Source organism: Aulonocara sp. 'chitande type north' Nkhata Bay, linkage group LG5 (genome assembly GCF_057382095.1).
Source record: "Aulonocara sp. 'chitande type north' Nkhata Bay isolate Kocher_YH1m ecotype deep benthic linkage group LG5, A_spYH_male_GT1.1, whole genome shotgun sequence".
Taxonomy (NCBI): Eukaryota; Metazoa; Chordata; class Actinopteri; order Cichliformes; family Cichlidae; genus Aulonocara; species Aulonocara sp. 'chitande type north' Nkhata Bay.
This window is the reverse complement of record NC_141348.1, coordinates 35,343,075-35,362,508: the sequence shown is the minus strand read 5'-3', so window position 1 is coordinate 35,362,508 and position 19,434 is coordinate 35,343,075. Positions and strand designations below refer to the sequence as shown.

At 37.3% G+C, this 19,434-nt stretch overlaps 1 protein-coding gene across 3 annotated transcripts in view; it reads right to left on the bottom strand.

Moving 5' to 3' along the window:
- Window positions 1-19,434, bottom strand: part of igsf21a (immunoglobin superfamily, member 21a) — a 193,188-nt gene that overhangs the window by 22,324 nt on the left and 151,430 nt on the right. For all 3 annotated transcript variants that reach the window (XM_086293195.1, XM_086293196.1, XM_086293197.1), the window contains one exon: window positions 8,211-8,326. In XM_086293195.1, the coding sequence (XP_086149321.1) occupies window positions 8,211-8,326 (116 nt within the window). The remainder of the gene's footprint in view (window positions 1-8,210; window positions 8,327-19,434) is intronic.

Genomic DNA, 19,434 nt, shown 5'->3' with positions numbered 1-19,434 from the left:
ATTCCCTTGTGAATAGACTATGATGAGAGCACCTGCACTCTGTTCACTGCCAAAATGCCCCCACCTCACCAACATCATGAATTCAAAACCTTTTCAAAAATGTAACAATAATGCATTGGTCCATATACACCTTCATGTTGCTGCAATTAATCATGGCAGTGTCAAAAGGACAAGCCAGTAATTTTCATAGTGACAGAATGATTCAACGGGAGAGCAGAAGCAAGAGAAACAAGGAGAGAAAGAGCACAGAGGCAACGAGAGAGATCCTGGCCATGGCTTAATCAGCTTTCCTTCTTATTAACTGTCATTATCTTTCTTCTTTTCAATCAGTGCTTGCTTGTGCTCTGAGGATGTTCTAATAGTGGCACTGGGAAGCTATTATTGATATGCCACCAGCTTGCCTCAGCGCTTCAGATGCAGACAGATCTTGAAACATAATGGGTAACACTTTTAACTCATGCGTCCATTATATTCAGCCCTCTCAAAGCTGCAGTAGGGAATTTGTTGTGTTGGGTGTCTCCAGAAAGTGGTGAGAAGAAACAGGTTTTTAAAAAGGATGAACTTCCAGACACTGGAGATACTTCAAGGAGTAAAATGTGTGCAATATATGAAAATATGGTGGACCTAGTTTATAAATGTAAAGTACAGAACATACACTACACATTGTAGCGCACTTGCCTAGCATTGCTGATAGGTCTGATAGGGTAATATATATTCTAATACAGCCATGCAAGTAAACTGCTTCTATCACCTAAACACTTAAACTAGCATAGTCTACTTTTTACAGAAAAGAAAAAACAAGTTTAACATTACTGGTTGACCACATTTGCATATTTTCTCAGTTCTAATTTGACAATTAAAGAACCAATAAAAGGGAACATAGTCAGCCAGATGAAGGAACAGTAGGAGCCTTATGAAACTGCCTAGTATAACAAGACTTGCAACAGTATATTGGATGAAGTTCAGCACTTTCAAATTTCTATGCTAAGCCAGAATCATGTATCAGACATTATGCTGGATGCTGAAAGGATGTAAAAGGATGTTGCATAGCAACAGGGACTTTTTCTTTTCTTTAAGAGAGCCAAACAATTTATCAAAGCAAATACAAAGCCATGCCTGTTTAGGACAAAAGACTTTTTGTATTGAATGGTCTATTATAGCTCATGAGGTTCTTCTACACAGCGATAAGAAGTCCACGCTGAGCTGACATATGGTGCTTGTACCTGTGGTTGGCGCTGAACAGCGGAAAGGCATAATTACATGTGTGCATACTCTGTATTGTAGGGTAAAACAGAGATATGGTAATGTAATGAATTGGGATTCAAAGAATACTGAACAGAAGTATGTCAGAGAAACTTTCAAGGAAGGAGGTTATCCTGCCACAGAAAGAGCTAATCATATGCTTTATAAAAGCCAAACCAGGAAACATGTAAGCCAATCATGGTCATTCACTGCAAGCACACAGTTGAGGTTTTCAGCTGTGTGGTGTTAGACATATCTTTAGTTATGGTAGTAAAGATATAGGCACACTTACTGTTTTTGGAAGTTTAGGTTTAGAAGGAAATGTAATGCATTATTGAATCTTTCACTATATGCTGATCTTTCCTCTTACCTGCTATTCTACTCTCTTTCCTTTTGATGTTGGTTCATTATTTTTTAATCAGTTGTTTATTTTCTCCCATTCAAAAATGCAACTACCAAAATAAAATGAAACAATTTGAAAATACGATGGCTAAAATAAGCTAGTAAACTCTACTGTTTGCTATTGAAGTCTACAGTAGCTGCTTTGCAGCATAATTAGCAGCTCTCATTTTTGTCTTCACTCTGATAGTAACTCTAAGTATTGCTTAGACATAAGAGGAACTGTATGTGATTATTGGCAGCATAAAAAAAGTTTTGATACCTGAGAACATAAAAATTGGAGTGAATTCACATTAAAATAACCTTATCATTAAAATGAGGTTATGCATTTATGATTACAGTGTATCAGCGGCAATGAATGTAAAAATAATGTGAAACTGTGAAATGCTTTTCGCTCATGCTGATGCACTTACAGAGAATCATAACCTATGTTTGCAGTTCTGCTCAGCTTTATGGAGCTGAGATCATTGTTTTAGGTCTATGCCCCTCAACTTCATTGCTAAGGTTCACTTACAGCAGTTTCACTGTGTTGGCCTCTGCTGCTAAAGGAAGCTGTTTCAAGTCTAAAAACTCCCTGTACATTCATTGTGTATGAATGCCAGTGGAACACTTAGCTCTATAACAACTGCAAGCAAATAAGCAAATGTGGAACGACAGCTGTTAAAATTTGGTATTTTTAGCATCTTTGTACTTTCAGTGTTCACCAAGGATATTATGTTATCTCAGTTTTGACAAAGACTGGGTTGAAGACACAAAATACAAGTGTATGTTGTAGCCTGAAAAGCCAGTCAATACAAAATTTGTTTTATTTCAAGTCTATGTGAATATATCTTATTCGGCCCATTCTCCAAGACTAAAGTATTAATAACATTTTTTCCCTTCAAAGACTAAGTGGAAAACATTGTTACAGACCACCATACTTTAGAGTACAAAATGCCAATGAATGATCATATTTACTAGCTGTTACTAATTGCTGGCTCAATCAATTCAGTTGGTTTCTTTGTAAGTTGTGAGTCCCTATTGAGACCAGGCTTGCTATGATATGACATTGAAAATAGAGCTGACAACAGCTCATTTTGCAACAAGCTCCGGGCAGTAGCACCGACAAAGACTAAATGAGTTTCATCAAAAAGCAAATGGAGCTGTTTGAAGTTGCAGCCACATAACTGGGCCAAAGCAGAAACACTCAAGCAAATACTTACAAACCTAATAATGAGGTTTTATTATGCAGCATGACCGTAGACAATAGCATAAATAGAACAAATGGACACTATTTAAATGTCATATTTCTCCTTATGTGTATGCAACATATGAGTTAAAAAACAACACCACAACAAAATGCTATTTCTCCAGTGTAAATTTCCTTTTTCAAACCTTATATCTACCAGCTATAAGTATAGTTTGATTTCAAAACAGGTACTTCTTACTAAGTTTTGTCATGTCATTTGGTACATTTTAAGTGTCAAATATTAAAATAATACATGATAGAACTAAGCATGTGCTACAGCCTTAGCTATCAAATGACATTGAATAAACAAAAAATAGTTCTTCCTTTTTTCTTTTTACCCATTAAAAGCACCACAGTTAAGACTTAGAATTGGATTAAATATAAATTTCAAAGGGCTCAGTGAGACTAGAGTGTGAAAGTCTATTCTTAAAACCTGTCAGAGAACATTGGCAAGGTTTTTGGTTTATTATACGAGTACACAGCAAGTTAGACAGGTCATGATCAGTTCTCCTCTGAGGCAATGTTTCCGTCCAAATTGAAAGTGTTTTCCTTCTCGTGTTCCTTGAATCAGCAGACGTGGCCTTATATCTTACATCACTCTAGTCCAAACACAATATTCGCATATATGGTGCAGAGCTAATTCGCAATACTGAAACTACTGTCTGTACAATATATTTGGTATATTTATTCCTATGCTTTTCTATTTGGAGCAAACAAATCTCATTTTAAATGAATTAACCTTCTTTGGATGGTTTGATATTCTGAGTGTGGAAGCTTTTGGACCCTGTGCCTCCTGTGCTGTTAAGCTTTAATTTAAAGACACTTACCTGGCTTGCTATGGGGCTTACTGCTAATAAATAATTGAAATACTTTTTGTAACTTAGTCAAGTCACTTTTATGATATTTAAATGTGCATGATTTATTGAAACTTATTTTATATTAACAAAACATTTACATCCTTTGCTCATTTATGATCATATCAACAACTCTGCAACCTGCTACCCAAGGGTTGCACAGCTCAAAGACTTTTAGTGGTAATGCATTTTTCTGGTTATTCTGACACCTCATGAATGCCTTATATTCCACCCCATGAGAGCGCTAGGAACATAAAAGGCCCTTCACTCTAAAGTACTCACATCCAGGTGTTTTCACTTAGATGGGCTAATTAAACCCCTTCTCTGGACTGTGAGTTTGAACAAACTGTGCCGGACTAAAGTAAAATCCCCTGTTTCACACATTTGTGGAACAAGTTTAATCTTTGTGTTTTTAAGGGGAAAAAAAACCAACCTGTATGGTGACTTTAACAAACTGCCAGCAAACTGTAGCTCTACTCAGCTTCAAACAGAATGAGTAAGAACGCCTGTGTGGGTGTGCAGGACTAATAAAATCTAATACAATTTTTTTCAGGGTTTGTTGTGGCAAAGGTCCTCAGTGGTAAAATGGAATTGCTTAAAAAAGGTGCTTTGAAAACAAAATTATGTCATCTTTTGGATGCCATTGGATTCAGGTTTCCCCATATGATTAATGTAGGAGCTCCATGACAGCGGTCCCCAACCCCCGGGCCTCGGTGAGTTGAGGCTCAGGTGTGAAATGTATGGTTTTCAGGGTTTTTATCGGTTTTCAGCGTTATTTTGTTATCGTTTTGATCGTTAACTCGGTTTTCCTGGGTCTTTTCACGTGTGTTATGAATAAATCTTCTTTTTTTCAGTACCGGTACTAGTTTTATTTTGTTGTATTTGTCCGCGACACCTCAAAGGCCGGTCCGTGAAAATATTGTCGGGCATAAACCGGTCCGTGGCGCAAAAAAGGTTGGGGACCGCTGCTTTATGATATGTTAGTGTGGAAGGTATAGTGGTCATCAATAGTCAGTTGGAAAGGTTTCTGTGTTTACGGTCTTTCATGTCTAAATCAAGTTCAACCAAATAGCTTGTTACTTTTATGTAAACCTATGATTTTGTCCATTAATGTTATTTTTTGTAGACATGCCAGCAATCATTCTTTCTAAACGTCAAAATATTAATTAGGAACAATGCTGCTTGCTTTTCCAATTTTTTTGATCCAGTCTAAGATAAGGTGCACTGTTTCATGCACATATCCTTTATTGCAGCGTAGTATACTAAGTAGCAGGTTTCCTCTAATACATTGGATCGACAATTACAATATAAACGGGGGAACTTACATGAAGTGTTTTTGGCTGGGCATTGTGTACCTGGAGTCAAGTGTTTTTGCCAGTGCACAAAACCCTATATTTATAGATATAAGTTGTAATGGCAGCTATTACCTTCATGAGTTTTTATTATATGGCGTGCTGCAGGGAGGAGCCTGTTCTAACATTTGAATCCGAGCTTTATTTCGAGCCCCTGATGGCTCTTTCTTGCTTCACATTCGTAAACCCTCGCAATACTCTTTCACATGATTCTTCATTAGGTGGTAGACGAGGTTTGTTGTGTCGGTGTCTGTGGTGGGGACCAGTTTGCACAGTACATTTTTCTGCTCTGTGTCAGACTTTTCATTAACTAATAAATTCCATGCTACAGAGGTAACCCCTACTTTAGAAATGAGCTCCTCGATTTGTTCTGGCTGGTCCTTCTGTATTGGTGTGATGACTATTGCAAAATGTCATCTAAAGCAATGAAAAAATATTGTAGTAAACAGTGTGTTTTGCGACAGCATGAAATAAATGATATAATATGAAACGACAGTTGTTTTAATATCTTTTTCCATTATATTTCGTCATATCACACATCCCTAATAGTGATCGATAGTGAAATGAAAAATCACATTGCTTTTTTTTGTTGGTTTAATCTCAATTCAGTGACTAAATCATTCAATTGGTCCATCACTGACAAAGCTAATTAAAAGCAATGTGACTTATCCTTTTTTTCACCAGTGCGTCAGAAAAAAAGGACCCAGCAGTGCTTAGCTTTAATGGCTTTAGGCACCCTGTGAAATCACAACAGGCAAGAACCACAGTAGACATCACACTATCAACCAGGAAGTACCTGAGAGACGGAAATCATGTTCACCTTGTATTCACCTCTCACTGAGCTCATAATTGCTGGAGAAAGGTGCACTGAGGGTCTGGAGTCCATTACCATATACCCATGGACAATGATTAATGACCCAGTGGGAACTAACAGCAAGTGACTGCTCTCAAACAGCGTCCGTAAGCTCATATGCCACCAAACATCTGAGTATATACTTCAGATATATTGTAAGACCTTGTTTTGCACTTCAAAGCATTGAGAAAAATGTGACTGTGACTAACACAGATGCATACAGCTGTATGCATCTGTGTTTCTAAATGTGTGTGGATAAGGGTGTACTGTTGTGGTTGTGTGGTCGCAGAAGCAGGGTTTTGAGTAATTGGCCTATGGATTCTTTCTAGTTTTGTATTTTGTATTTAAAGATCGTCTTTGGATACGAATTTAGCTTTCTGTTCACACTGTTATTTATTTGTGTTTACATGTCTTCTTTGTATAAGTTCTTTCTGGATTTGTTATTCGTGCCTTTAGGTCTTAGCCTGAGTTCCTGATACACTTACGTTAATTTACTTACTTTGTGTTCCCATCCTTTTCCTTGTCTTTGTATTTGTCTTTTTATCTTTCTCATTTGCCTGTTTGTCATTTGTGTCAAGTTAATCTTGTCCCCCGTGTCTGTTGTTACTCTTATTTCTATTTTATTTTGGCTATTGTTGTTCTCTGGGTTTTGTGTGGAGTTTTTCTTCCTGTCTTATTAGGTTGTCTGTGTTCCCACCTGTTATAGCTCCCCTCGTTATCTTGTGTGTGTATATACTGTCTCCTCTTGTCCTTGTTGCTGTGTGTCACCGGGTTGCTGTTTCTGTTCATTAAATGCTTTCGGACTGTCTGTATTCCATTGAGCTTATGGGATTAAAGTGGAATTTTGAGTTTAATTCCTGTTTCTCAAGTCCTGCATTTGGGTCCACGATCCACAACCTTGACATTAATTATAATAATTATGTGCGAATGAAATAACCTCCATAACATGCAATTACATGAACCGTGTAAATCTGATCTACTCATTTTATTGTCTACATTGCACAACAAACATATTTATGATACTCAGTCACCGGTCAGTTTGCCTTCTGTGGATCTAGAAAGCATATGATAGGGTACCAGGAGAGGAATGGTGAAAGTGTATGAGGAAGTCAGGAGCGGCAAAGAAGTATATGAGGGTGGTAAAGGACGAGTGTGAGGACAGCGAGACAGCGTGGGGTTGGACTGACAGATGGGTTGAAGTTGGGGGTGGAATTACACCAGAGGCTAACTCCAAGCCCTGTCTTTGCAGTGGAGATGGACAGGCTGACAGATGACGTCTCCATGAACAATTATATTCAGAGACAACATTGTAAGCTTTATTTAGAGTAGTGAGAAGCTGAAAGAGAGTCTGGAGAGGTTGTGGTATGTACTGGAGAAAAGAGGAATGAAAGTCAGTAGATGCAAGAAGGAATACACGTGTATGAATGAGCGGGGGAGAGGTGGAAAGGTGAAGATGCAATGAGTAGAAGTGGTGAAAATGGATTTTAAATACCTAGGGTCAACCTTACCAAGAAATAGTTAGCGTACAAAAGATGTGAAGAAGAAAGTGCAGGAAAGGCGGAATTGGTGGAGACAAGTGTGATTTGTTACCGAAGGTCAGCAGCAAGAGTTTCACAAGACATTAGTGAGACCTGCTATGATGTATGGCTTGGAGATGTGGCACTAGCAAAAAGACAGGAGGCTGCAGGTGGCAGAGCTGAAGATTTTCAGTGGGAGTGACCAGGAGGGACAAGATTAGAAATGAGTACATCAGAAGAACGGCTCAGGTTGAGCAGTTTAGAGACAAAGTTAGAGAGGCAATGTTGAGATGATTTAAACAGAGGGAGAGATATAGAGTGGATATACTGGACAAAGGAAGTAAAAAAAATGAAGCTGCCAGGAGGAAGAAAAAATTGGAAGACCACAGAGGAGGTTTCTGAGAGAGGATCTGCAGAGTGCTTGTGTGACAGAAGAGGGTGCAAGGGACAGTATTACATGGAGGAAGATATTCACGGTGGCGACCCCTAAATTGAGTAGCCAAAAGAAGCTGAAATGAAAGTAATAGCAGCACATATTTTAAATGACTGCAGGAAGATGCCTTCTAAACTCTGATATTATTATTTAGCAAATAACAGCAAATTTCAGTGGGACGCATATATAAATAGTACTGGTCTGTGCACTGAAAAACAAAAAAACATGCAACAGAGTTTCTGTTTGTCTATAATAAACAACAGGGATCTGTGTGCTGTAAAGGCAAGTCCCAAGCGAGCTGGCAGCATGGTACATCTTCAGCAGCAACTCACCGATGGGGCTGGTTTCCCTCCCTTTGCAGTGCAGACAAGAGTCAGATTCTGGGCTTGGTATCGACTGAAAGGGGCTGGAGTGTTTTCTGCCACCACTGATATGTTGTTTGGGGGTGCTGTGAAAGACAAGGGAAAAGATGTGTGAAACAGCATCCTAACACACAACCTGAGAAATTCATAAACACTTACAAAACATCAGTTTTCACTTTCTCTGTGCATTGCAAGAGTTATTTCGTGATGAAATGTCATCTTAGGGTTATATAAGTAGGTGGAAACCCTACTGGCAAAACTGACAGCAAAGTAAGAGCAAGAAAGGGAAAGCGGATAAAGAGAATTGCAATTCTGTCCAGATATTTAAAACTGACTAAAACAAATGTAGAGACCTACTTTATCTATCTACTATATCTATTTTCAAAAGAAAGCAAAAACCTGCTGTGAGAATCTCAGCTTTAAATGGAAACTGAATGGCGGGGACAATATGTTCGAAACTCCCCAGGGCTCATGCGAGTCGGATAAGGCTGATAAGGTAGAAAATCTCATACATATCATATCACTAACCCTCTATCTGAATCTCTCTAGGGATTCCAGCAAGTATGTCATGGTAGTGTAAAGGGAAAACATGTGAGCAAGACTTCACAGCACTTTAGAGGAGCACAGGGAGGGGAAGGGGGTAATGAATGGAAATCTCACACATTCCCCAGAAAATCAGCTGTTCAACATGCAGTGCTCTGGACCTTTTTATGGCAGCTTAAATATGAACGTACATACTTCACAGACCACTGTGTGATGGTTTAAATGAAATATTAACAGATACCTGGTGACAGTCATGGCTACCTACACAAGGACTATCTGACTTTTGATCAGGAATGCAGAGCATCAAAAACAGTTTTCACAACATTTTCTATTTTTCTTTCATGTAATTGTGTTTTTATCTCTGTGAGGGATTTCATGAAACATTGTGCACACATATTTAAAAGTTAGCTGCTCAACAAAATTTGGCAGCAGGATGCTTTAGTAACACATGAACAGGCCTGAGCTCTTATCAGAATAAGAAACATTTTTGTAATGCCTCAAAAACTCTGTGAATGGAGAGAAGAATCTTTTTGAGACAGATAAGGCCGATAAGGCAAAAAGAAAGGTCACGCAGAGATCAGTGGCTTTTTCATGTGCCAGTTTTATGTGTAAATCTATCAAGCAGTTTTAAACAGACATGCCACAGCAATTAATTGATTAAAAGCAGGTGGGAGTTGGTGGGGGATTTAGCTGCTGGCTCGGGTGCCTCTGTGTTTCCACACCTCTTAATTGCTTATTGATGGAATTCATATGGTTGTAAATTAACCTTAGAACACTCCATTAGCTTACTGACAAGCCTGTCTCAACCTGGCATATGATAAGCTGTCAGAGGTGTCTGCTTCTGACCAGTCAAGCTCAAGTACTTGACACAGCAGTGTATGTAAATGGCATATAGTACAGTGAAGCTGCACTAATATGCACACCATATAATAAGATGATAATAAAAGAAAGCAATTCAACTTTATAGGGCTACAATATTGATTGCTGTATTCTATAAAACAAAATTATATTCTGTTTTGTGGAGTCCAGTAAATGTATTCTGGACACTCCTGGTACTTTTTTCCTGAGCTGTGCAGTTAAAATATGAATTAGTTTTGCAATATGAACATCTGTGAACACAAAGAGATCAAGAGAGTTTTTCCAGCAATCTGTAGAGAGCTTTAGCACAAACACATGTAATAAGTTAATCTCATGAAAACTAATCTAATTACAATAAAAATAATTACTGTTAAATTGGATGTCTCCATTTGTCTAATAAACACAGATAATCCCCTGAAAGTTATCTAAAGCACTAGAAAAAAAGATGCCTTCTTTAGTTACAAAAATTACTAGTACAACCTTAAAAATGCAGAAATAAATTGATTCCTCACTCTGGTTCAGAGATGCTTCACATTTATCATGATACTCTATTATTTTCTGCCCTGTAGGTGTGAGGGCATCTAATAGAAGTCAAAGCCTAAGACGAGCCTTAAGCCTTGGTGAAATATTTGATATGATTAATACCAAGATGTACTGTGCACAGCACAGTATTTTCAAACACAACAACCCTAAACAGGATTAAGATGGCTGAATGTAATGATTGCATCTAAGCCTTTCATACCTCATTTAATAGAAGTTGTCTCTTTGCTCACTTGTTAAAGGTTGAGCTGATTTTTCTTTTCTGTTTTTCCCTGCGATGGAGTTCTTTGTCTTACAGAGATCTTCATATCACTTATTTGAAAAGAATATACACATATTTTTAATATAAATAATTTAAAATGTCTCTCTTGACAAGGTTACTGCCAAACGCAATATTTGGGACTGATAGCGCTCATACAAAACATGGAGAGAAAAATATTTGCACTGAAACTCCCCCCCAAAAAATGTCACAGTCAAGTGTGCTAAACAATACGTCCTCTTGGGAAAAATGTCAAAAGAGGAAAAACTTGCAGAAAAAATAAGAAATATCAATATGAAAATGTGACATTCTTCCAGAGTTTTCTTTAAAGACTCAAACAACCGAAGTAGATATATAACAATTCCAAAACCCTCTTTATGAAATCTACACACATTGTATGGGCATAAAATATTTCTCCTCTATATACCTGTCAGTGCTTTAACATACTGGCTGTGGCAACAGCAGATGCCACGATACACCCATTTCTGCCAACCTTTAAAAAAGCAACGAAAAAGTTGGAGGATAGGGTGGTGGTGTTAGAGAAAAATAAACCTTTGACAGGTAGGAGGTCAGGAGATGTCCTGATTAGGAGATTTGTACTTTTCATTTCTATTAGCTTATTAGATTTGGACAACAAAAACTACTTTTGTTTCTACTTCCACAACACTAAAAAATAATGCTTACCCAGTGTGTTTAAATGTGACTCCAGGGGGCAATTTACAAGCGTCCATATGTGATGAGTTAGGGCCCATTGCCCTAATGCAGCCTGGTGTGTCATGACACTCAGACATTTTATGTGGAATGGTAGCAGCTTTGACTAAACAGAAGTATAGGATGTCCTGGAAATAAAAGTGGTTTTCATGATCTTTTCATCTTTTCTTTGCCGGTGTATTTTCTCCAATCTCAGGGGCTCATTTTATTTCTTCAATCGTTACTTAAAATTAAAACTTTTTGAAAACTTGCAATTACTGTTTTAGGATGACAAAACCACGAGAGGTGAGACACCTTTGCCTAGTCTGCAAAATATATACTGTATAAAATGCTGGGTGTGTTTCATTGCATCATAAAATATAGATCCCGAAGCCTATGAAATGTGAGGTCTGCAGTCCCACAGCCTGCCGTCTTTGTTTCAAAAACCGCACTTGCACAGCACTGCATTAAAAGCAACATTTAATTCCTTTTGTCCCTAATAGTACTACTGCTAGTCACATCAATAACAATCTCTCCCGCTATTTACCACCTCCTTTTTTTCTATATCCTCAAACAGCATTACTCTGCTATCTTTACTAACAAAAAAGAAAAACAGAAAGGGAGAAAAAAACTGCAAAAGGGGATTGGTGAATCTGCAAAACAGAAGAACATTTAATGCTCCATAGAGACAGCCTTCCCTGCCTCATAATTAGGGGATTTAGAGCTCTGGAGACAGCTGGACTCACAAGCCACTCCAAACATCCCCCTGTACTAAGCACCCTGACCTTGAGTCCACATCTCTGGGGGTTTATTTATTGTGTGTGTGTTGTATGTGTGGTGGTTGTGGTTGTAAGATGAGCGTTGCAAGAAATACTTTCCAGTCCAGTCCATGGCTTTTACTTCTACTCTTACTGATATTAATACATTAACTGAACTGTACTTATTCAAATGTTTCAAAGTAATCAAAGTGGGACTTTTGAACGAGTTCGGCAAACTAAATGAATGTAATTTCACTTGAAGGCATTTTGCCTCTCAGCATTAAAGCTAAGAGGATTTACTTCATTCTTAATTCCTGTATGGCTTTTGTGTTAGCCCTTTTATAGACTAATGATCAATAAGGTGCACTAGTGCCTCACACACCACATGCCGCAAGAGGCTCCCAACATCTGTACCTGCATTTATTGGTACAGAGAGTATTGTGGATAGACGGACAGAAAAGTAAAATAAAAAATTGCCAAAATAACATAAATTCCTCTCTGAGTTTTAAAAAGTTGAAGGTTGAATTAAATATGCAAGCAGAAAGAAAGACATTTGATCCCAAAAAACATCTAAATGTACTTTAGCAATGTAGTACTTTCTCTACTGCTTTGCAGCAAAATATTTCTCTTATTCTCATTTCAGTGAGATTTTTTCATTTTAAAGAGGTCAGGTACAGCCTATAAAAATTGTGGAGGTATTTGACATATTTGGACAATCAAACATACAGCTCTCTTTTAAACACTGCCTCTAAAAAGAAAGTTATTATTTCTCAACAAACTAGAAAATAATTTATGGATTTTCATTAACTGAACAAAAATGTATATCGTCATCTTCTGTGGAAAAGGTATGTATGTGTCTGACTGTAGACGCTAACATTGCCTCTTTTAGCAAAAAACAAATCAACAACAAAACAAAATTATTTTAGTTGCATGATATCCAGGGGTCTCTCGAATATGGAGCCGCTTCAGATCCTTCTGCATAAGTTTAAAGGGATTCAAATCATGACTTAGGCAATTCCATAGCCATCTTTTTTTGACTAATTTCTTGGTGGAATTGCTAGTATGTTTTAAAATGATTGTCCTTTTGGAAGATCCACTTCAAGCTTCAGAATAATGACATTATCTTCAGTCACTCTTTGATATGATATAGAGGTCCCCAGTCTATCACAGGGCGAACATAGAGAGAATGACAACCAGTCACACTCACATTCACACCAGTTAACAAGTTAATCTAACCCCATTAATAAATGTGGGGATTTTGGACTGTGGCCAGAGTATCCGTACAGAACCAACAGAAACGCGTGAAGATTGGCCACCCAGCATCTTCATTTTCTGTCTCCTCACTATATGTTCCTGGCACTAATATTTTCTCCTCATCGTCTCACACAACTCATTCAGTTACCAACATTTGTTTCCATGTCACCCATGACAAAGCTATGTGCATTTAGTATAATTTTATTAATTATGAAAACATCATTCTTCAGAGTAAGCCAGTATATTACTTAGCTGCTCCTAAATGTAGTTTATAATTGGCCCAAAACACAAAAGCATAAGTGAGAGTTTAACTGGGAAAAGTGGAAACAGAATTGCCCGTGCCAGATTACTGCAAATTAAGCGACTGGAAACTCAGAATGTCAATTTAATTGACTCTTTCACCTAATATCCATCCCAGAGGAATCTGAAATAGTAGTTAATTGCTTCATCCCTGAGCATCTTCTATGATCTCAATTTCACTCTTTGGCTTGAGGATATGATTTTGGCATCCAAAAAATCAAAACAAATTTTACACTGCAAGCTCCTGGCATTGCACAAAACATACAGCATCCCCCTCTGGTGCCTCACTTTTACTCTAAGGGTGAGATTGTTCCTAACACAGATGTTTGTGGAAAAATATGCATGTGTAGAGACACATACTTACACACACATGCAAGTGAAACAGTCGTTTTTATAAGCTCATGGGTGTAATTGTGACCTCTTGTAAGTCTAATTGTTATATTTTCGTTATTTAACAGACACACCTTGGGCATGCCAGACGGAGTTAAGCTGAATAAAACATAAAACTCTCTTAAAAGTTTTTGCATTCTTTATTTTGAAAAGGCTAACAATTGGATAGACCATTAATGTAGCAGTGGGGAAATAAAGGGTTATTTCAGTGGCAGACTGAAATAAAAGTTAAATCTTTTTGAGAAGAAAAAAAAGAAGATATCTTGAAATGTTTGCTGGCATGAGTTCTCGGTTTCCAGTGTGTGTGTGTGTGTTTTTGGGACACTTCAGTGTCTTTTTGGGACACTGAAGTGTCCCAAAAAGACACTGAAGTTCTTATTTAATCACTTTTTCTATTGTGCTTTTGTATTTGCATATACACTCCACCTTGTTAATTTGCACGGGTTATTATTGTGCTGTCAGTACATATCAGATCCTCCTGCCCCAGCCAACCACTGAGTGGTGTAGCTGCTCGCGACGAGAAGGAGACTCTGGTGGCTGTCAGGAAGAGGAAGGGGATGACACAGAGACAAAAGCTTGTGTCACATTGAACAAGTCCCCCAGTTCCGAAGCCCATTAATCATACCGGTGGTGTTGAAAATGCACCAAGCACATAGATTACATGCCTGCGTGTTTGGACTGGTCTGCCTGTTTTTAGAGATTGTGAGAAATATGTTTGCACATTCGTGACTTGAAAGACTTTTAAGTGATGCATTGCTGAGGAATGTCCGTTGCTCCTCAAGAATTCTTCTCATAGAATTACAATCTACAGTCTGAACCCAACCTCACCCTCACCCTCATGTAAAAAAAGGTTTAGGATTATTACTAAATATACTAAATATATTTCACTTTGTACGATAAAGAGAATAATGTGGAGCGTAGGAATAGTTGTGCCTTTTTCCACCTCTTGCTCAGTTTCCATATGGTAAGAGATATGATAAGTCATGGCTGCATATGGCTCTTTCCCCATTCTCTCCCCAGGCTGCTGTTGTCTGATGGTAAACCAGTCTTGGACTTGCAACTTTGTACGTGTAATGAGGGCAAGGGGGACAGAAGAGAGGATTTTACAAGCACAGTTTGAAGGCTTGGTTGAGACAAGACAAAAGGGAAAGCTTTTTTGGGCTCTCAAATAGCAGACAGTGGCAGATGGGACTTACCCTGTACCCAGCCCAGCATCAATTATGCCTTGACTGGCACCCTTATCCCTAAAGTCCATTTTTGCTCCAGGGCAGAGGTTTGGATTTTCAGTTGGTTACAGTTTACCTCCTATACCTCTTGCCTTGTCCAGCCTCACCTTTCAGGATTGAGGGAAGTCACATGGATACACCTTTAAAATTCCCAGTATCTTGTGGATTCACTTGATGTGTGTAGGTGCAATATAATTTTTTAATTTTGCTTTATTTGTCATTTATTTTAATTTTAAAACACTTAATATCAAAATACGGCTGTAGTCATATGAAGCCGAACAGCGAGGTAGTGAAGTATTCATCATTCAATTATAATCCCCAGACGATAAACAATCCCCCATAAAGTCTTTGAAAAAATCTACTTCAAATGCCTGCAGCCAGATGGCCACAGGCTCTGCAAATGTCGATATGGTATACACAACATTCAGGGACAGGGAGGAGAATTCATATTTCAAGCTGACATGTAAGGGTTGTTGATGGGGCAGTTATGACCAAGATAAATGGGTAACAATGCATCAACAGTTTCTCTTTTTAAAATGGGCAAGAAATACAAGAGAATGACTTTTATTACCTTGGCATAGTTAACCTTTTCTTTAGTCTTAATTAAAAATACTTTTGAACAGCTCACTCTTAGTTATTGTCAGTAATTGAATAGTTATTCAATTGTCATTTTGCCAGTTTAAATATTTCACTTTAAGAAAGTAAGAAATAAATGACAGTCTTTGCTATAAGACACAATCTCTGCTATTAAATCAGTGAAAATAACAAACTTCTTTGTGCGTCCAACTCAAGAGACTAATTTTATAATCATCATAGCATATCCTGACCGCAGTGCAAATAATAACATGTGCAATTGCTGAGTTGTTGATATATTTTACCAAACTAATTTTACTGTCTTTCAATATTTGGGGAGCAATACATATGTGGATCTTCCTTTTTAAATTAAAGGTTTTCTAGATATAACAATGTAGTGCACAAATGCATTCAGACATGTGCATTCCTAAGCGCCCTATGAAAATTTGACCTTTATAAATCTTGTGAGGAGATCTCGCAGGCAGCATCTAAACTGAGAATTTAAAGTTTAAAAATCTCTCTGGGCTTTAATTATTCATCGTGGCTTGAATGGCAGGTGAAACACTGATCTATACTTTAGTTTCACAAAGAGAATATTTGAAAGTACACCTGCACCAGCTTAACAGAGTTTCATGTGTGTTTTAATGTTTTTACACAAAAATACATTTCCTATGTGAATTTACTTGGACCTAGAGTGAAGAGAAGAGGTGTTTATTTAGTAAACTGTAATGTTAGGATCAAACTGAGATGCAGGGCACTAGTAAAATATTTACTGTGAATACTGTCTTGTATCTGTGTGGAGGTGAGAATGGGTCAATGAGTGTAAAAGTGTAAAGCATTTGAAATAAAAGTACTTCACATAATACAAATGATTAATCCAAATTTAAAAGCAGATATTTACTACTTTGTCATGACAATTTAATTCTTTTTCTTGCCTCAGCTGAAAGGTAGTAGCAGGCCACACGTGCATAAATGGTTGTAAAATGGTTTTAACTGGTTCCCCAGCATCCCCATTTTTGGAAGACGTTAAAAAAGAGAGAAAAACCCAAAGTAGCTACAAAGGGCAGTGTGCTCGCTGTAGTCAATTAATTCCTCGGGGAGATGAGGAAGAGGGAATGTTTAGAGTGTCTAACATGACTAGAGGGATAAAACTGGTTAATCAAATGTGAATGTCCTCCCTGTGTTGTTTCTGACTGTATCTGTAACTGTGCCATTTTCTCTTTAATCTATCATGTCTTTGATTCTCTGTCTTAATGATTGATTATTTGTGATGAGTAATTCTCAGAAAAGAATGGGATATAAATAAATGCTAGCATGTCTGAACAATGTTCAAACCTCTTTGCTGAGTATGACTCTTTTTTTTTTCAACAATAGAAATATTGCGGTAGTCCTGTTGCATCTGGATATTCAAACAATAACCATATAGTATTATACTGTGGTAAAATCTACAGTTGACTGTTACATTAATCTATCTTTGCGTTTATGTCTGCTCATTAAGTTGCTGCTCAGTTTTTCCACCACTATGGCGAACAGTAAATGGACTGGCTCTTATATAGAGCCTTTCTACTCTACTTGAGCACACAAAGCACTTTGTATAACATGTCTCTTTCACCCATTCACGTCCATTCATAGAAGTAAGTTTTTTGTTGCACCTTTGTACTTTCTATCTAACATTCGCACTCAGATGAATGCAATATCTTGCCCAGGGATACTTTGGCATGCAGACTGGAGCAGCCTGGGATGGAACCACCAACCTTATGATTAGTAGATGATCTGATGAACCTACTGAGCTCCAGGTATAGCTATCCAGTAAAGCTTTACCGATATTCAAAATCGAAATTCACATATAAGGCTGCTTATTTCACCAGTCTGAACAAATGCACCCAGTTTCAATTAACCAGATTACATAATACGAGTGGAAATTCTCTGTTTTTTTGTTTGTGTGTTTTGTTTTGTTTTGTTTTATCCTAAATATAGCTTTGCATGTTATCTTCTTTGTTGCAAATATTGGATTTTAAAGGCAAATCACCAAAGAAGCTCTCAGGAATGAACTATCTGAAATATTTAAAAGTGAGCATATCAAAACATTTCTGAAAAAAAGTAGCGCCATACATCATAAAATTATAATGATCTTTTTATCTTTACTTGTCACTTGTAAGATTTTTAAAATCAACAGAGAAATAGTCAAGAAGGATGGAAATGTTACCCTGTTGCTGTGTTCTCCAGAGTCCATTCATAGAGGCATGCCTCTACTCAGTGCACCTGCAATTCCTCAACTTAATTTCTGTGGTGCATCTATCAATATTTACTGGACACAACAAACATTATGAGTGACATTTACACTCCTCCTCAGGAAAAGACTAAATCCACAAGGCAGAGTTGATTTAATTTCTCAAAGGACTAAGCCAGGCCTGTTGATCAGAGCACTTTTCTCTGCTTTTTCTTCTTATTTACCCATGTTTTGTTCATCTTATCGTTTTGTTTGTCAGCTTCATAAGCAATTACATTAAGCGCTATGGTGAATCAAATCAGAAGCTCATTGTGAAAAAAGCCTATGCGTTAAACACTGAGAAGAATTTTTTTTTTTATCTTTGTGTGTGTGTGTGTGTCTATATGCTTGTGTGTACACACACACACAAGCATATAGACACAAAAAGAGAGAGGATAAATATGTACATAATTAGAATACCTCAAATACTTTAAAAATTAAAATAATAACATTTAAATCGATAGTAACCTTCATAAAGACTCAGCACTTTTTTAAACATGAGATACAAATGTAAATCAACCATTAGCTCTGAAATGATACTTGATTACTTCATGGTGACATATTACATCTCCAGTTCCTAAATATTCATGAATGCAGTGGTTCTGATTTTCGGCCATAGAAAATATTAGATTTATGCAGAGGGTGAAAACAGCTTTCATTTTCAAAATAAATTGAACTGTGATGGTGAAGCGGCTCGTTTTAAACTAGAAATGATGACTAACATCCCGGTGATCCTGGCCTCCTTCTGTGCCATAAAGAAAGCCGTTTTCTGCCTCCCACCTCTGAAGTTTTTGATCATTAATTCAATGCAGCGAACAACTTCTGAAAATGTTATCCAGTAGACCATGCTGGATATGTACACCAATGTATGTACCTTTAGGCATCTTTCACTACAATTCATATTTTTCTATGTAGACAGTTGAATCGTTGAGCGAGACATTTCAGTCAATTTATCATCAAATCCCAAAACTCCCATTCTTTACTTGGGTTATTTCACACATTTCATACAAATTTAAAAACAGTCTCAATTTAATCGAAAGTTTTTCCTTCAAGACATTTTGGGTTTTGTTTCAAGGACGTCTTTAATAGCCAAAACAATTAGAAATTTAACTGACATTCCATGAGACGTGGCAGTTACTGAATTAAATGGTGCTGAAATGCTGAGAGATCGGGCTGAGACAATTACAAAATGAAAGACTTGTTAAGACTCAATTAAAGTGTGGTTTTGGATTTGCAAAGGACAAAAACAGAGGAGACCATAAGTCAAGTTCTGAAATGAGCCATACAGTACTACAAATGCCAGGTTCTTGTAAAACAATACAGTCTTTGAGATTGCCTGGCAAGGCAAGCCTTCACCAGCTCCAGTAAGGCATGGAGACAGAAAAAAGAGACCACAGGCAAACTACATTTATGTGCAAAAATATTACATTTTAAACTGGTATTTATAAAGAAATGTAAATGTAGACTATTTAAAACTTAACATTAGTATGTACTGAGAAATAAAGGAGGAATGCTAAAGATGAAAGTAGAAATC